At 32.1% G+C, this 18,428-nt stretch overlaps 1 protein-coding gene across 3 annotated transcripts in view; it reads left to right on the forward strand.

Annotated features, from left to right (window-relative positions):
* Positions 1-16,160, forward strand: part of LOC6036547 (serine/threonine-protein kinase NLK) — a 205,517-nt gene extending 189,357 nt beyond the window's left edge. Inside the window, exons 5-11 of one of the 3 annotated variants that reach the window (XM_038261600.1) lie at positions 1,843-2,035; positions 5,126-5,335; positions 5,404-5,592; positions 5,656-5,857; positions 8,781-8,874; positions 12,178-12,437; positions 15,396-15,471. In XM_038261600.1, the coding sequence (XP_038117528.1) occupies positions 1,843-2,035; positions 5,126-5,335; positions 5,404-5,592; positions 5,656-5,857; positions 8,781-8,874; positions 12,178-12,313 (1,024 nt within the window). In that variant the 3' untranslated portion in view covers positions 12,314-12,437; positions 15,396-15,471. Of the gene's footprint in view, positions 1-1,842; positions 2,036-5,125; positions 5,336-5,403; positions 5,593-5,655; positions 5,858-8,780; positions 8,875-10,697; positions 10,896-12,177; positions 12,438-15,395 lie in introns of those variants that run through there. The other 2 variants (XM_038261602.1, XM_038261601.1) reach the window with 2 other exon arrangements.
* The last annotated feature ends 2,268 nt before the right edge of the window (positions 16,161-18,428 follow it).

Below are 18,428 nucleotides of genomic sequence, written 5' to 3' on the forward strand. Positions count from 1 at the left end.
CAGGTTGTGCAAAAAATCTTTGAGCGAGTTATGAATTTTTGAATCAATACTGATTTTTTCAAAAAATCGAAAAAATTGGTCGCAAACATTTTTCAACTTCATTTTTCGATGTAAAATCAAATTTGCAATCAAAAAGTACTTTAGTGAAATTTTGATAAAGTGCACCGTTTTCAAGTTAAATCCATTTTTTCAATTTTTTTAAATTAGTGCACAAATATTTTTGAAAAGCTGAGAAAATTCTCTATATTTTGCACTTTTGAAATTTGTTGATACGACCCTTAGTTACTGAGATATTGCCATGCAAAGGTTTAAAAACAGGAAATTTGATGTTTTCTAAGTCCCACCCAAACAACCCACCATTTTCTAATGTCGATATCTCAGCAACTAATGGTCCGATTTTCAATGTTAAAATATGAAACATTCGTGAAATTTTCCGATCTTTTCGAAAAAAATATTTTCAAAATTTTTAAACCAAGACTAACATTTTAAAAGGGCGTAATATTGAATGTTTGGCCCTTTTGAAATGTCAGCGGATATTGGATTGGAAGCATACAAACTTTCGGAAATAACTAAATTAATTAAAATATTCTTTCAGAAATTTTGAAATTATCAAACTATTCGACACCCTGCTTGTCGATCCCCGTATACATTGCAGCACACAAAGAGCAGGCAAAAGTGCACAGCATTCATTGTGTTGTTTGGGCGCTCAGTTTGCTCGAAATACCACCCACCTCACCAACCGCGCTAATATTTCCCAGTTTCCATGCATCAAACGCCGGAAGCTCGCCACCTCCAAAGTGCTTTCCCTGGTATCCCTGTTATATCCCACAGCCAGCAGACCACGCGTGCTGAACATGGAATTGAACGCGAACGCTTCCAGGACCTTCAGCATCAGGAGCGGGAGTAATCGTTAATTATGTTTGATTTTTCTTTCAACGCTCAACTTTGTCTTGGTCGCCATCGGTGACGGAGGAGCCTTTGTGTAAGTTGAGGGAGTGTGGTGGTAATGGCAAATGCATGCACTAGCTGACTGGGCACGTCACTACCTCCGTCATATCGGGGTGGCCTCATCCTCATACCCCCATTAAGGACCTAGACTGAACGATGATTTTTTTTATGTTAGTTTGGTTTGTGTGGTGGTTCTTCAAGAATTGATAGACGAAAGGGGGCCCCTCCCTCCCACATCACAACTGCCCCCTCCCCCCCAGAAATGGTCACAGACGATGGCTAGACAAAGACAAGGTCGGATCAACGGGTGTTAGTGGATGCTTGTGTGCTCACTCGGATCATATATTGCGGACAAGAGCATGACAGACAATAATGGCGAAGCAAGGAAGGTTGAATTAGGGTCGCATTGTGGACAGTTTTTTAAACTGATTTTTTTTAACCAATCTGAAAAAAACCAACATTATCGTCTGATTTATTTGAAAATAACTTTTTTTAAGTTTCTTTTTTTAATATTCACTCAAACAACTCAAATAATTCTATGATTTTAAAAATCTATTATTCGCACTGTACCACCCCTTGACATGGGTGAACCATAAAGACTTTAGCGATAACTTTAATTGGTATCTTGCCAGTCTGTGACGCTTGAAGGAGGGCAGGGTCGTCGTCGTCGTCGGCGTTGGTCGTTTCGGTCAACTGCTTCCATTTGTGGATTAAAAAGTTTCCAGACGAGGGGAGCTCAATTGTGCACCGATTAGATTGTATACCATCATTCTCCAAGCTTACATTAGCGCCATAATTAATCGCAACATAAGCTGCATCTATTTCGATTAAACTTTCGTACCGAGAAAAAAAAAACAAACATTTTCCTTGACCGACCCCCCAAAACTACAACAGCTACGTCATCACCGAACTGCTCCAGTCGGATCTGCACAAAATCATCGTCTCACCACAGCACCTCTCGGCGGACCACATCAAGGTGTTCCTGTACCAGATTCTGCGCGGCCTCAAGTATCTGCACTCGGCGCGCATCCTCCACCGGGACATCAAGCCGGGCAACCTGCTCGTCAACAGCAACTGCGTACTGAAGGTGGGTTAGATGTCTTTTAATTTAGCATCGAAACTCGGACGGCACGTCGACGATACACGGAGATACTGTTGAAGGAAAATTCAACAATTTATGGGTTAATTTTCGTTCTCACTAAAATCTTAGTTGAGTTTTCTTCAAGCTTGCTAAGCCTACTCAAATCTTGACAGAGTTTACTGACTCTTTAGTTGAATCAACCCATCTTTTACTTAATCCAAACAAATCATTGGTCAGGACAAAAATTAACCAGTCGATTGTTGGATTCGCTTTAAACAGTATCTCCGAATAGAATAAAAATGTTGTAAAATTTATCCTCATTGAAAAAGTGTCTTACCCCTAAGCTTCAATGAAATAAATTTAACTTATTTTAGATTATTTGCTTTGCAATTTGAGTAGACGTAAACCCATAAATTTGAAAAAAAACTTGAGTAGTAGCAATTAAATATTTAATTATTTATTTATTTTTTAGATCAGGTTAAATTTAAGGTAAAATATATTTTTTCCTAACACTTGATTTTTTACCAAAAAACCAGTGGAATGTAATATAAAATGCGCAAGATAATATTTTTTTAAATTTTTGTTCCTCGAAGACATTTTAATATGTTTTTAAATTTTTGGTTACATACCAGTCAATGCAATATTTTTCTTGAATTTTGAGGTTCTTTTTTTAAATTTGACGCTTAAATATTTATTTTTTTTAGTTTTCGACGTATAAGCAAACAAGATTACAAGATCACATTTTAACACAAAACTTTGATTTGTGCACAATAACATCATTTTGGAAAATTTAAATTTTTGCAATGCAATGCAATCCGAGATTTTTCGCTGATGTAGTTTTCGATATACAGCCCTTTTAAGATGTTACATCCGATTTTCAATAAGAAAACCAAAACAATCTATAAAATTCCAGCATTTCAAAGAATATGCATTTCGAGATAATGATGGATTTTGCTTCATATCACTGTCAAGTATCTCTAGGCCAAGTTTCAGAAGGTTTGCTGATGTTGTTTTTGAGATACAGCCGTATTAAGATGCTATTTCCGACTTCCGACGCCGATTATATATATTTTCTTAGGAAAAGTCGGAAATAGCATTTTAAAATGGCTTGAGAAATACATCAGCAAACCTTCTGAAACTTTGCCGAGAGGTACTTGACAGTTCTATGAAGCAAAATTCATCATTACCTCGAAATGCACATTCTTTAAAGTGCTGAAATTGTATTGATTTTACAGATTTTCTTAGAAAAAGTCAGAAATAACATTTTTAAATAGGTAGTTGTATCTCGAGAACTACATCAGTGAACCTTCTAAAACTTTGCCCAGATTCATCATTATCTTGAAATGCATATTCTTTGAAATGCTGAATTTGTATAGATTGTTTTGGTTTTCTTATTGAAAATCAGATGTAACATCTTAAAACGGCTGTATCTCGAAAACTACATCAGCGAATATTTTCATTTTTTGCTCAGAGGTGCGTTATGGTGTAAGGAATCGATAGACACCAAAATCTCGGATTACATATTTCAATTCATAATAACGGTATTTTGAGCACCGTGTTTTGAGCTATGACTTAACAAGGGCAAAAAATACTTGGCAGTGTTGCCGTCACAAACTGGACCTTATCACGACACCTTAGGGAGGCGACCTATGGAATGTTAACATTAACCATAACATGTTAACATTAAGTTGAGAATGAAATTGCCACTGAATCCGCTTTGTAAATGCCGGCCCCGATACTCTTCAAGGGTGTTCCCCTCAGGAACTGGGAAAGATTTACTTTTTTTTTTACCACTAGATAAATTTGTGATTTTTTGCAATTTTGGGGTTTTTTGATAAAAAAAATGATACTATCATGGTAATTACACCCAAAGTTTGATTTATGCAAAAAACATAATTTTTTTCTCAGAATTTTTCTAGTTGCTAAAATACAGCCACTAAAAAAATGGAAAAACGAGTTTTTGGAAATCATTATCAGTAAATGTTGAGGTATCGAAAAAAGGAATTTAAGTGCTTTCAAAAAACCCATTTCCAGTTTATTTTTTCTTTTGTGGCTGTATTTTAGCAACTCGAAAAATTCTGAGAAAAAAGTAAAAAAAATCAGATTCTTTCGAAAAAAATATTATTTTATTCTTGAGCATAAAAAAACGAAAAAATTTTTTTTGCATGAATCCAACTTGATTCTTTTGTATTTTTCGATTTCAAATCCAATTTTGAATCTCAAGGTAAAAAGAGTTTTTTTCATTCAAAGTTTTTCAAAACTGACGATTTATTCAAAGAAAAATAAAATAAATGACAACACCGTGATTTTTTTTAATATTAAAATATTTGCTAAGTCAAATATATCCGTCTTTTTATATCCTTTTAAATCGCCAAAATATATTTAAAAAAATAAAAACTTCCAAAATAATGTTGTGAACCAAAAATTTGTTTTTTGAGTATTCCGTTTTCCGTTTTTGGTCCAAATCCAAGTATCCCTCAGGTAAAAAACTAAAACAGTTGCCTTTTTTCATACATTTTGTCGATTTTCCCATACAAGCTTTAAGGGCTTGGAGGGAGGGGCTCCCGTGGTCAGAATGAGCTCAAATATGGAATTTTGCTTAGTGATGGGTCAATCTTTGATTTAAGATTTGGACCACCCTAATGGACAGCTATAAAATTTGTACGGAAACTTGTATGGACGATTTAATGAAGCAAAATGGCTTCTTTGGTCATAGGAAAAGCCCCTACAAAGTTAAAGCCAAATAGAAACCACAAAAAATAAAATTCCAGAAACAAAGGCTGGGACTGGGATCTGTAGGCCGTTCCAAATATTTTCCAAAGTTAATGTAATGAAATATGAGGATAAATTGGGAAAAACCGGCATTTGAAAAATTTAATGTTTGGTCATGTTGAAATTATCTTTTTAATTATTTCGTCTCCATGTTATGTCTTGTCCTTCGTAAAAATTTTGAAAATCATGGAAAATAATTGTGTACTGATTGTTAAAAATTTCTGTTCTACATTTCGCCTCCTACTACTGATTTCCTTTCGTTAGATGGAAGCACAACATGTGTTCCCTTTTTAAAAAATGTCTTCTCTTTTTTCCCCCCACCAGATCTGCGACTTTGGCCTGGCCCGCGTCGAGGAGCCCGATCAGTCCAAGCACATGACCCAGGAGGTGGTCACACAGTACTACCGGGCGCCGGAGATCCTGATGGGCGCCCGCCACTACTCCGCCGCCGTGGACGTGTGGTCCGTGGGGTGCATCTTTGGCGAGCTGCTCGGCCGCCGCATTCTGTTCCAGGCCCAGAGCCCGGTGCAGCAGGTAAGAGTTGGAGATGCTGCGACGTTTCTCCAGAGAGGTTCACTAAATTCACTCTTTTTGGTCAACAGTTGGAACTGATCACGGAACTGCTCGGCACGCCCACGCTGGAGGACATGCGACACGCCTGCGAGGGTGCCCGAACCCACATGCTGCGCCGCGCCCCGAAACCTCCGTCGCTGTCCGCCCTGTACACGCTCAGCACGCACGCCACCCACGAGGCGGTTCACCTGCTCTGCCAGATGCTCGTCTTTGATCCGGTGAGTTGGCGATGAATTTCTAAAATTTTACATTTTTTTAAAACAATTTTGTTGGTTTTTCAGGACAAGAGAATCTCGGTGATTGACGCGTTGGCCCACCCGTACGTGGACGAGGGCCGGCTCCGGTACCATTCCTGCATGTGCAAGTGCTGCTACACGCCGTCGGCGGGCATGCGCCAGTACGCGGCCGAATTCGAACCGTCGGCGCAGCAGCCTTTCGACGATCTGTGGGAGCGCAAGCTGACCTCGGTGCAGCAGGTGAAAGGTGAGTGTGCCTGAACATTGAATGCGCTAAATAGTCGAAAAAATTCCAGAGATCGGCTAGTTTGGCAATTTTGTAGAAAAAAATGACGATTTTTTGCGATTTTCGGCAGAAAATTAAAAAAAATCATAAAAAGTGCCTTTTTGACCTTTATGATCGCCATATCTAAAATTAAGGTCAAAATTTAAAAAAAATCTTGCCAGGCGCCGACAAAAATTTAGACAAATCTGGCATACAAAAATTCATCAATTTTGATTGGGGAGGGGAGGGGAGTTTTGATTTTATTCAAAAGTTTGTTGAATTAAGATGGTATAGGCCGTTGCAAATATCATTCAAAGTACATTTTTTTTTACTAAGCTTCTGGCCTCTTGTTGCCATAATTTGGCCAAGTTTAGATTCTTCCTTTCAAAAACAACAATTGATCAAAATTTATACATTCAGTTCACATTTCATTTTTTTTTTGAGAAGATTTCTAGAATTGTTTTTTTTTAAGGTCCTATAAACATATGAATGACAAAAGCTTATAGGTCCTTTTAAAAAAAAAATCTGGATTTGGTCTTGTTGATACCCTACGATAAAGTTCAATTGGAAATTTAATCAAAAATGTATGAATATTTGAGTAAACTGCTTCATTACCTGGGTTAAATTCTAGAAAGGGAGGGGTGGTCGAAGGCCGTGTAACGCTCCATACAAAATTTTTAAAACTTGTATGGTAATTTGGTAACGAGGGGGGAGGGGGTCAAATTTTTTTTGCGTTACGTAATAAAAGAACGCTCCCAGTTATAGGGTGATGATTCTCGAGGGATTCAAAATTGTAGTTTAAAATGTTAACGAATCTTTATTCGCACTGAGTGGTTTTTCAAAAGTTTCACAAGCTTGTTGCATGAACTTCTTATTAGTTTTTTTGTGAAGTAAAAAAAAATTTTCCCAGTATCGGGATTTTTGCAATATGATAAACAACAATTTTAACTTGTTTTTTTTTCTTTTTAATGTCAACTGTTAATATTCATTGAAGAAATTTTTACAGTTATCAGGAAAATCCGAATGTTAGCCCTTAACTTTACAAAGATTGACAGAGTGTTTATTCCAAAATATAATTGAATATTAAGGATGACGTCAAAAACAAAATGACTTATTGACATAAAAAAAGAACAGACACAGCGAAATTACTATAGGGACTAAAAAAACGGGTTGTGAGGGTTGCTATGCTCGATAGAGGATATGCAAATTGAACTTATTTTGAAAAAGCTTTCTTAGAAATAATAAATAAAAATAATTTTAAAAATCTTTAGATTTCATTTCTGGGGTGTAACTGCTAAGTATGTATCAAGATAAACTTTGAGGTCCAATTTTTTTTAGCTTCTTTCAATTAAAGTTATTGGAATTTTTAACAAGTTAAATTTTAAACTTTCTGAATTAGAAGATCAGAGAAGCATTGGTTTATTCAAACCTGGACAGCGAACATTAACTTGGAAGTTCTGAACAATTTTTTTTTTTCAAATAATTTACGGATTAATTTATATAATTTTGCTTCGTTTTTTTTAAGTGTAAAATATCCCGGGAGTCTTGACCGTATTTTCCGGGAATCAAGAGGTCCAAAAACAGTCGATTTCCCGGGAATTCCCGCTCGTCACCCTCTAGTTGTATGTTTTTGGGAAAAGTTTGTTGATATGGCAACACTGCCATTAATTTCCAAACCACTACAGTTTGGATGATCAATATTTTTATACTTTTTAAAAAATGTTGACAGATGTACCACTTTACTATATATTTTTGTAATATTTTAATGAGAGCAATGTTTATTTGTCAGAAAAATGGGACCCTTTGTAATTAAATAATACTTTTCAAACATTTTTAATGAGAACTTCATCCAGAAATCGAGCTTTTTTTATTTTACTTTTTGTATTTTATAATTTACCTTAAACTTTGTATGGAACTTTAGTATGACCAAAGAATCCATTTTGCGTCAATTCCCATAAAAATTGACATCTATTCATACTAAAATGGTGTCTATATATTCTATAATGTGTGACTTGATAACGGAATTTCTGATAAATCTCGTTGATGTCTTGGTGAATTTGGCATAGTTTTAGGTAAGGACAATTTCGGAAAAAAAATAGACAACTCCAAGCGAAACTTACTTGGGGACACCGTGGAGATTTTCCCTTGTCCCCTTAAAAAAGTGGAGCATCAACACTTCCCGTCTTCCGAATCCCTTTCCATGTCCCTGGTGCGCGGTGGAGATGGGAGCGGCCGGCAATGGACAGCTGTCATGGTGTTGAGAATCTGGTTCAGGTGGAGTTTTTTTTATTCCTGATTATCAATTCCTAGACAACTTGGGCTTAGACAACCATCACTTAACGTGACGAAATTCAGTCTGCAATCCGCTAAAATCACCGTCTTCCATATAAATTCCCCCTTTTTCTCGAGCTTGCGAGGTGTTAAAGGATTACATTGTTTTGCGCATAGAATTTTATTTTTATTTTTTTATTTGTTTTACAGAACCAAAAAATGCAAATGGTGAGCTATAAGTCAGGAAGGGCAAAAAATATTTGGCAGAGCTGCCAACTTTTTGAAATAAAAAATATATTTCTGGAAAAAATATAAAAATGTTCCAACGATTCAGGGAGTCAAAGCATTTACGGTCAAACGTTGCATTCATGCTTTCTTCTATAAAAGGTACAGAACATAGACATGACCCAAATGACAAAGAACACTGTCGCAACCGTAAGGCAGTAGCGATGGTAACGAAAAGAATTGAAAAGGGTAGGAAAAAGTGGAACGCTTGTTGGAAACTTGAATTTTTCATAATCAATTTTCGATGGAAAACTAAAAAAAACATTAAAAAATCTTAAATATATTATTCAAGACAAAAAAGGTCATAAACTCCGTTACTAAATATTTCTATTTACAATTTTTCTTGCAGAGGAAATGCACAAATTCATCGCGGAGCAGCTGCAAACTGGTCGCGTGCCACTATGTATAAATCCTCAGAGTGCCGCCTTCAAGAGCTTCGCCAGGTAAGCTAGCCCCGAGCCCCATGATTTTGGTTGTTCGCGTTTTATTTTGTTTATTTATTTTTTCAAGTAGTTGATTGTTTTCGTAAATTAAACTATTCCTTTATTTTTTGTTAAATCTCGCGCGTATTTATCCCGCTGACGGTTAGGGAAATGATTTTGCCTCACGATTGAGACACATTTGCGATTTGAATCATTTTTTTTTTTCTCTAGGATTAGCCTCTTTCTGGGTAATCAGAGTTGGGAATTGAATTTAAGTGGGGTTTAACATTAATCGCCCAATTGACCTACCTCTACTATCTGTTGTTTTCCTTTGTTTTTTTTACACTTTTCCCTTGCCCGGACAGATTTTATCGGCTGACCAGAACAAGGAAGCCTTTGTTAGATTCGCGGTACTGTACTGTCTTTGTTTACCAAAAAAGCAAGGTTTTTGTTTTCGTTACTTGTTATCAACCTAGATGGTCATCACTTAGAAAAATGAGATTAATGAATAAAAACTACGATGATGATGATAGAACGCGGTGTGTTTTCTAGAATATGTTTCTAAAGAATTATAATTTTTTTATTAACATAGCATTTTACAAAAAAAGGCTTTCAAACTATTATAGAGTATTTCTTCTGGATTTGTGACAAAAGGTCAGAAGAACAGTTTATTTGATTGATTAACATTTTTTTTTAATCGGAATGGAATTTGGGATTTAAATAAAAAAAATTTTTCATACTTGAATACACAGAAAAAAAAAGTTGAATTTTGGAATGTTAAAAATGTGGTAGGTTGAATATTACCTCTTTTTTGAGTAATTTTACATAAAAAAATGTGTAAAAATGTGAACCTGATGAATATTCATCAAAAACTGATGAATATTATTTTTTTAGTTAGTTAATTAAATACAATTTCGTGCACAAACTTGGGATAAAATTTAATGATCTTTAGATTATCTAATTTTAGAATTTTAAAGTTATTTTCCATATATTTCTTTAATTATCTATCAAATTCGATATTTTTTTATTTTTTAGCTTTGAAATCTTGTCATCATAATTAAAATTTGATTAATAAATCAGAAATATGAGAAAAGAAATTAAAACTGATTTTTTTTTATTTTTATTTTGTTCGAATTTGCAAAAAAAATACTTTTTTAAAGGAAAGCTTTTAGATTTTCAAGAATATTGAAAGTTTTTACATTCATTTTCTGAAAGATAAATAAAACAATTTCTTAAAACACATATTTTTAAAGACTAGAATATTAAAAAAAATCATAACAAAAAGCACCCAGAACTAAACATTTTTAGAACTTATGAGAAAAATGTAAAAAAAACATCAAAATTCATTCTACAAAGAAATTCTGTAAGATCTTCTTAATTTTGTTTAATTAGTTCTTACATATTTTTGTCAATTTTTAATTCTTTAAAAAAAATCGGGTGGTGCTATTTTTTTAAATTTTATTAATATTTTAAAAAAATAAAGTTTTGGTCAAAGAAACAAAATTTTACTAATTAAGAAAACATTTCAAACCAAACCTCTATGTCACAATTTTGTGTTTTTTTACAATTTGTTATTGTCAGTTTTCCATCTAAATTGAGCTAGAAAACACACCGTGACATCATCAAATGGACAAATTGGGAACCAATCCATATCAGAACAAACCAAAAACAAACCTAGAACATCGGCTAGAATCGTGTTTTCTCCGTGTCCCTTTTCCCACTTCCAAAACACAAGTCTTTTTCAAACACAAACACTCTCCCGTTTCCCCCCAACAAATGTTCTGAAATCGTCGAAATCATTGAGCAATTTTTCTTCCTTCCGCCCTTTTTTTTCGAACTGTTAGTATCGTCAACAACAGCAATAACAATCATCAGCCATCGCCATCATCCAATTACCACCAACAGTAGTAGAGTGCGAGCACGACTGAGAGACCATAATAAATCTAGGAGAGAAACTTGAAACTTTTGCACAAAGAACCAAACTGAACCCGAACAAACAAAAATTGAAACTGCCAGTTGTGCACTGCAAAAAAAAACTAAACCAGACAGAAATTGAGAAAAAAAATGATCAAGCTAGAAGGCACTTGTGCGTCTACTTGACTATTTTACCTACCAATCTACTACTATTCTACTACGAAAAACTGCTACAACCACTACTAGAACTGCGACGAGAGAGAGAGACCCCGATTAGAGTGAAGAGAGAAAGCCCGCGATCTCCGGATAGAAGAGAGAAAGAGGTTGTGTCGTTGCACTAGGTGTGTCCGATTTTTGTTTACTTTTTTCAAGCTTCACACAATTTACCTGCCTTTTCCCCCCGTTCAAGCCACCCCTTCCTTTTCCCCCACTTCGTTAATTACATTTTTCACATATTTACATATATTTAAACACATGATAATTACCTTGCCTCATAATAATTGTATAGTGTTAAATCTTATTTTTGTCTGTACATTATCTAGATTTTCATATGCGTTCAATAGTAACTCTGTTTTTCTCTTCTCACATTTGCCATTTTAAATCATTTCACTTTTCCTATTTTTAACATATCATCCAAACTACGTATTCTCAAATTAAAAAAATAACATCCGTGATATTTACCACCAAATTGAAAAAAACAATAACTTTTAAGCATTCTTTGACACAATTCCGGATAAATAACTAACTGATCTCTACAAATGCAATTTTAAAATAAATTGTAATGATGGTGTGACGCAAAGCCCGATAACCATACAATGAATGGTGTTTACATGGTTGTTGTCTATTAGGGATTCAGCTACATAAAATATTCTATTGTTTTCGGTATTTTTTTTTTTAATTCTCGTTTTATTTTACCTTTCAGAAACTCTTGAATTGAGTCTCCAACATATTTTTTTTTTCAATTAAAGTGGAGCAAAATGGATTCAATTGAAAATTAGACACTTTTTTCATGTTGAAAGAACCATACATTTTATGGTTTCCCTTTTTGAGACTGTATCTTCGTAACCATTATTCATTGGTGTTGTTCAAGCAAATTTGTAGGATGTTTTCTGGTCTTGAACAAATATTAAGTAAAATTGCGCAGGTTGCATAAGTCCAATTAATTTTTCAATGAAGGCCATCACTTATTTTGGTTTATGGCAGCTGAATTCAAACATTGAAATCATTTTTTTAAATTGATTGTTAATAGTTTATTAAGTCTCCAATTGATTTTAAATTCTTATTCCTAATATCTTACTAAATAGATAATAACCTTGTTGATCACCACCACAATCATATCACAACTACACCATCATCACACACCGTTATGCTGCGTTATGTTACAAACGAAACTGTTACCTTTCGTTACAGTTTCTCTCGGCAAGCGATGAAGAAATTTCAGTCGGAGATGAAGAAACGAAGAGTGGCTGCGCTCGAGCAGCTTCAACAACAACAACAGCAGCAGCAACAGCAACTATTACAACAACACTGTGGTCAATTGGTATGACCAAAATATACCAAATATGTACAAACAACGGACTACAAATTTACCAAAATTTTCCAAGGAGAATAAACACGTGTAGAATTCCTTCGAAAATTAAGATTGGCAGTTACTCTGTGGAATTAAAAAGGTAGGTAATTGTGTATCAGCCTGTTAATCGAGCAATTGAAAAATTTGTCAAATCAAATAAAAATGAAACTTGCGTTTCCCTGAAATTTACTTCACAATGTTTACACAATGTTGTTGTTTATTAAATTTTAGTGACTTTAACCAAGCTTACACAATTATTACGGACATAAACGCTCAGCCAAAAAATACTAAAAAATATCATAAATATCATAAATGATATTCATTAGATAATTACAGGGTGGTCACTCAAGTCAAGAGTTTTGGGATTCGCCAAAATCCACAAAAAAAGGAAAAAGTCGTTAATTTGTAATGTTGGAAATTCAAACAATCTTATTTTAAAATATTTTCTCTGCCGTTTCAAATATTTGATTCCCGTTTTTTTATGAAAATGTAAAAAAATAGATAAAGCACGATTTTCATTTATAAAATCCAGATTTTTTTTCGAAAAGGTCCTATAAGCAAATGTTTTACAAAAAAAACTTGCATTTTTTTAAATTATCAAAAAAATCAATTTTAAAAATTACCAAATAAATTCATTAAAATGTTCAATTAAGCTATTCCAAATATCCAGCAATTCCCCACAAAAAAAAAATATTCGGGCTCAACATTGGACTTGGAGTTGCTTGACCGAAATAATTAAACCGGTATCTTTTTGTTTGACTATTAGGGTGACCTACGTTAGGGTCGTCCAAAAATTTCAATTTTCTTCGATTTTCGCAAAAACCAAAGTTTTCAAAAAAATAATAACTCCGCACCATTTCAACCAGCTGTCTTAGCTGTCTTGGACGCAAATGAAAGGTTATTAGAAAGGCTTTTAAGGAAGAAAAAGGTTCAAAAATCTAGCCTGACATTTGAAAAGGTCGTATGAAACCTTAAAATGCTGTTTGAGACCAAAGAGCCAATGTCTAAAAATATTTTCATAAAAAAATAAGGTGATAAAAAAATTATGGGAATTTTTCAAAACATGTCAAAATATTATGAAGTTGTTATAACAGGATTCCGACAAACATTTTTTTTTAATAAAAATTTGGTTTTTTTGACGCTCCACGAGCAAAAACGAGAAAAAATCATCTTTTTTCACTAAAACTGCTGCTATAACATTAAAATTTGAGCGATGACCTATTCTTTTTAGGGTACTATTTTTTTATGTAATTGAAAAACGCAACTTTTGATACCTAAAAAAGTACAGGTCATCACTTAAATTTTAAAGTTATCGCAATTGTAGTGAAAAAAGTAGATTTTTTTTCCCAGTTTCTATTTATAAAAAAATGCTTTTCGGCATCCTGTTATAACAACTTCACTATTTTTTGATATGTTTTGATAGCAACATGACAAATCAAAATTTGTTTTAAATTATTCATCAAAATTTACAATTTTTAACAAAAAAAAATTACAAAAACGTTTTTTTAATTGTAATCGTGTTTTACGTTTTTTTTTTATAAAAAAATAGTTATTTTTAGCATTTTACTATTTTTATTTCAGACAAGGTGATGGATGTTTACATTTGGTAATTTTCAAATTGAAACTTGAAATTTTATTAATCTTCAAACTTATGAGTATTTTTCAAACACTGATGAAGTCAAAATTATGAGAGCTTTTATTTTTAAAGTATTTGTTATAATATTTTTGTTAAGTTTACATTTCCACTGACATTTAAAACAGTTTGATTTTTTAATTTATTTTAGAAATTTTGATCGATGATTGATATTGATTTTTTCTACACAGTTTGTGGTTTGCAATAATTCATTGATTTAGAAATGTTATTATTTTTGGGTCTTGAAAAGTAGGGAATTTTGAAAGTGGGTTTCGAGTGGCCACCCTTAAATTACATCATGTTCACTTCACTATTTGACTGAATCTAAGTATGAAGAATTTTGTGATTTTTGCCTCAACATTTTTAAGGTTAGGTTTGACTAGCAACGACCTTTTTACAAAAAAAAACACATTTCGTTTTTTTTTCGAGATATAAATCTATTAAATAAAACAATTTACAGTAAGGATTTTTCCTTTTATATTTCTTTTAATACTTCATTGCTCAAGTTTGAACATTGAATTTGAAAAAAAAAACAACTTACAATCCACAGCTTTTTGTTTCTTCATCCTGCACGACTCTCATATATGTTTCCACTACTCGTCATTCTCGTGTTTGTCCTTGTTTTTCGATATTAATCTATTGTGCACCTGTTTTTTTTCAACCCCTTCTTCATGTTTTAACGAACACCCCCAACAAATTTCTAAACCTTTTTTTTTTCTTCGTTGTTTACGTCACATTGTACCATAGCTTAGTGCAAAAGAAAAATCCAGCTTCCTCCCTAGTCAAAATCACCATCCCCTAATATTAGGAACCTTCTTTAATATATAAGATAAACCGAAATCGGACCACCTAGGTGCAGACCCTTCTTCGATTCTATCTTATAAAATGCCAACCCTTCTTTTCCTTTTACAAAAAAAGGAAACATTGACAAAGTGTTGACTGGCTGTGAATTCCCCTTTTTTCCCTTACTTTTTTATTTGTTAATTTTTAGTTTAATTTTTGTCTGTCTGTCTTGTTACGAATATAGCGATTGTTTACGTTTTTCAAACAACAACAAAATAAACACACACATTTACACTGACAGCGCGTGAATTCCCATTTCTCTTAACCGTTGCTTGAATCCAACATTACTTACCCCTACGAAAAAAAATCTCTCAACATTTATACACACACAAACCTCGCATACACACTAAAGAAAAAACCTGCATGACTGGACTGTTTCTACCCATTTGTTAATATACTCAAAAAATAAACTATAAATATTTAATCCTCACACAAAAATTAAATCTAACTTTAACTCTAGCCGTTCTTCCCCCTCACCATCCTCCCCCTCAAAGTTTAACCTAGCGAATAATATATTAGATTTTTCTTAAGTTTTGAAAAACACTCTAAAATAATGTTACTAAATTAATTGCGTACTTTCAGCTCAACCGTGGCGCACCCCTCGGAGCTGCCGCCCTCGCCCCACCAGTGGGAATGACAGCACAATGAAGCGACGATGGCCGCCTGAAATTTGTAAATTTGCCCCGTCCCACACTCACTCATGTAAGGGTAGGGGAAAAGCGGGATAGCATTTTTGAACGGAGGAGGAGAAAAACAAAACAAAAACAAACAAAAAAACACGCAAAAAAAATTAGTGCTGCCAACAACAAGAGACAACTACTACTGCGAGAAGGAGAGAAAGAGACACGGGAGGGTCACCGTGGGAAAGAAAGGGGTGAAAAATTCAACCAAACTTTGGAGAAGACGCAAAAAAGAGAAAACGAGAGAAGACAAGAAGACGCGGACAAGAATAACGGATGAAGCTAGTCGATGCATGCTAAGATGTTAGGGAAAATTGCATCAAAATGACAAGACACACACAAAAAGAGAAGAAAGTCTACCTTCAAGAGCAAGGTAGCGTCGTGGCAAGCTTGGATCAAACTGCAAAATGACAGTTTGCTGTTTGTTTTGACGCGGAGAAGGAAGAGCGTGAATCGAGCGTAAAAAAAGGACTAGTATTATTGTGAGGTTGAAGATAGAACAAGTAAAATTTAGGCAAAAATAAAAATCAACAAAAAAAAATGCTATTATTGAGAAAGAGAAAAACGGTAAAAAGAAGAGGAAACGTTGGCTAAGTGACACACCCTAATCCTAATACAGTTTAGTAGACAAATTTTTAGTTTTATTTACACCACACGATCATCCTCGGTAGAGACGAGCAGCGAAAATGGCAGCAATTGCGGAGAGAAATGAGAAAACTTGTACAGTGAATGGTTCGAAAGGAGAGAAAAGGGGTTTAATACCTGGCAAAAATTTATCCAAGGTTTAAACTGACATTTTGTGTTGTGATGATGTGATGTGATGATGGTTTCACCAAGTCTTGTGTGTGAGTGTAAGGTTGCTTTGATGGACAAGAAAAAAATGCTGAAATCGTTGGAAGTTTTTTTGGGAGGAGACGCATGGTCAAAAAGTCAAAGGAAAAAAGTGTTAAATGACCAGGCGTCGCACCAATGTGAGACAAGACTGTTGCGTCGAATTGGACAAACAAAAATGCAAAGAATCCAAGTTTCAAAAAAAATATAAATTTGAAAAAATTTGACTCAAAATTTAAAAAATCCAAGATTTCTGAATTTTGAAAAATACTTCAATGCTACGCTTCTAAACTTGAATTTAAAAATTCTTGAATTTTTGAATTCTAAAAATACTGAAATTCTTAAAATTTCTGAAATTCAGAAATTTAAAAAAACACCTAAAATTTTAATATTAAATTATAGAATACAATATGACAATAAGTCTGGGGTGAGAATGGGTCATACAAATTTCAGCATTTTTGTATGACTCAATATCACCCCTCAGACCCAATGTCACCCCTAATAACGGTATAAAAATTTAAGAATTTTGATTTTTTTCTGAATTTTTGGAATTTTAGAATTATTATTATTATTATTATTTATCTTTATTAATGAGCTAACAGCCGGAGGCTGGAATTTTAGAATTTTAGAATTTTAGAATTTTAGAATTTTAGAATTTTAGAATTTTAGAATTTTAGAATTTTAGAATTTTAGAATTTTAGAATTTTAGAATTTTAGAATTTTAGAATTTTAGAATTTTAGAATTTTAGAATTTTAGAATTTTAGAATTTTAGAATTTTAGAATTTTAGAATTTTAGAATTTTGAACCTTGTGAATTTTAGAATTTTAGAATTTTAATTTTAGAATTTTAGAATTTTAGAATTTTAGAATTTTAGAATTTTAGAATTTTAGAATTTTAGAATTTTAGAATTTTAGAATTTTAGAATTTTAGAATTTTAACTTAGAATTTTAGAATTTTAATTTTAGAATTTTAGAATTTTAGAATTTTAGAATTTTAGAATTTTAGAATTTTAGAATTTTAGAATTTTAGAATTTTAGAATTTTAGAATTTTAGAATTTTTAGAATTTTAGAATTTTAGAATTTTAGAATTTTAGAATTTTAGAATTTTAGAATTTTAGAATTTTAGAATTTTAGAATTTTAATTTTAGAATTTTAGAATTTTAGAATTTTAGAATTTTAGAATTTTAGAATTTTAAATTTAGAAATTTTAATTTTGAATTTTAGAATTTTAGAATTTTAGAATTTTAGAATTTTAGAATTTTAGAATTTTAGAATTTTAGAATTTTAGAATTTTAGAATTTTAGAATTTTAGAATTTTAGAATTTTAGAATTTTAGAATTTCAGAATTTTAGACTTTTAGACTTTTAGAATTTTAGAATTTTAGAATTTTAGAATTTTAGAATTTTAGAATTTTAGAATTTTAGAATTTTAGAATTTTAGAATTTTAGAATTTTAGAATTTTAGAATTTTAGAATTTTAGAATTTTGAATTTTAGAATTTTAGAATTTTAGAATTTTAGAACTTAGAATTTTAGAATTTTAAATTTGAATTTTGAATTTTAGAATTTTGAATTTTAGAATTTTAAATTTTAGAATTTTAGAATTTTAGAATTTTAGAATTTTAGAATTTTAGAATTTAGAATTTTAAATTTTAGAATTCCAGAATTTTAGAATTTTAGAATTTTAGAATTAGAATTTTAGAATTTTAAATTTGAACCTTTTAAATTTTAAATTTTAGAATTTTAGAATTTTAATTTTAGAATTTTAGAATTTTAGAATTTTAGAATTTTGAATTTTAGAATTTTAGAATTTTAGAATTTTAGAATTTTAGAATTTTAGAATTTTAGAATTTTCTTTTGAATTTTAGAATTTTAGAATTTTAGAATTCAGAATTTCAGAATTTTAGAATTTTAGAATTTTAGAATTTTAAATTTTAGAATTTTAGAATTTTAATTTTAGAATTTTAAATTTTAGAATTTTAGAATTTTAGAATTTTAGAATTTTAGAATTTTAGAATTTTAGAATTTTAGAATTTTAGAATTTTAGAATTTAGAATTTTAAATTTTGAATTTTAGAATTTTGAATTTTAGAATTTTAATTTTAG

The sequence above is a fragment of the Culex quinquefasciatus genome, chromosome 3 (assembly GCF_015732765.1).
Source record: "Culex quinquefasciatus strain JHB chromosome 3, VPISU_Cqui_1.0_pri_paternal, whole genome shotgun sequence".
NCBI lineage: Eukaryota > Metazoa > Arthropoda > Insecta > Diptera > Culicidae > Culex > Culex quinquefasciatus.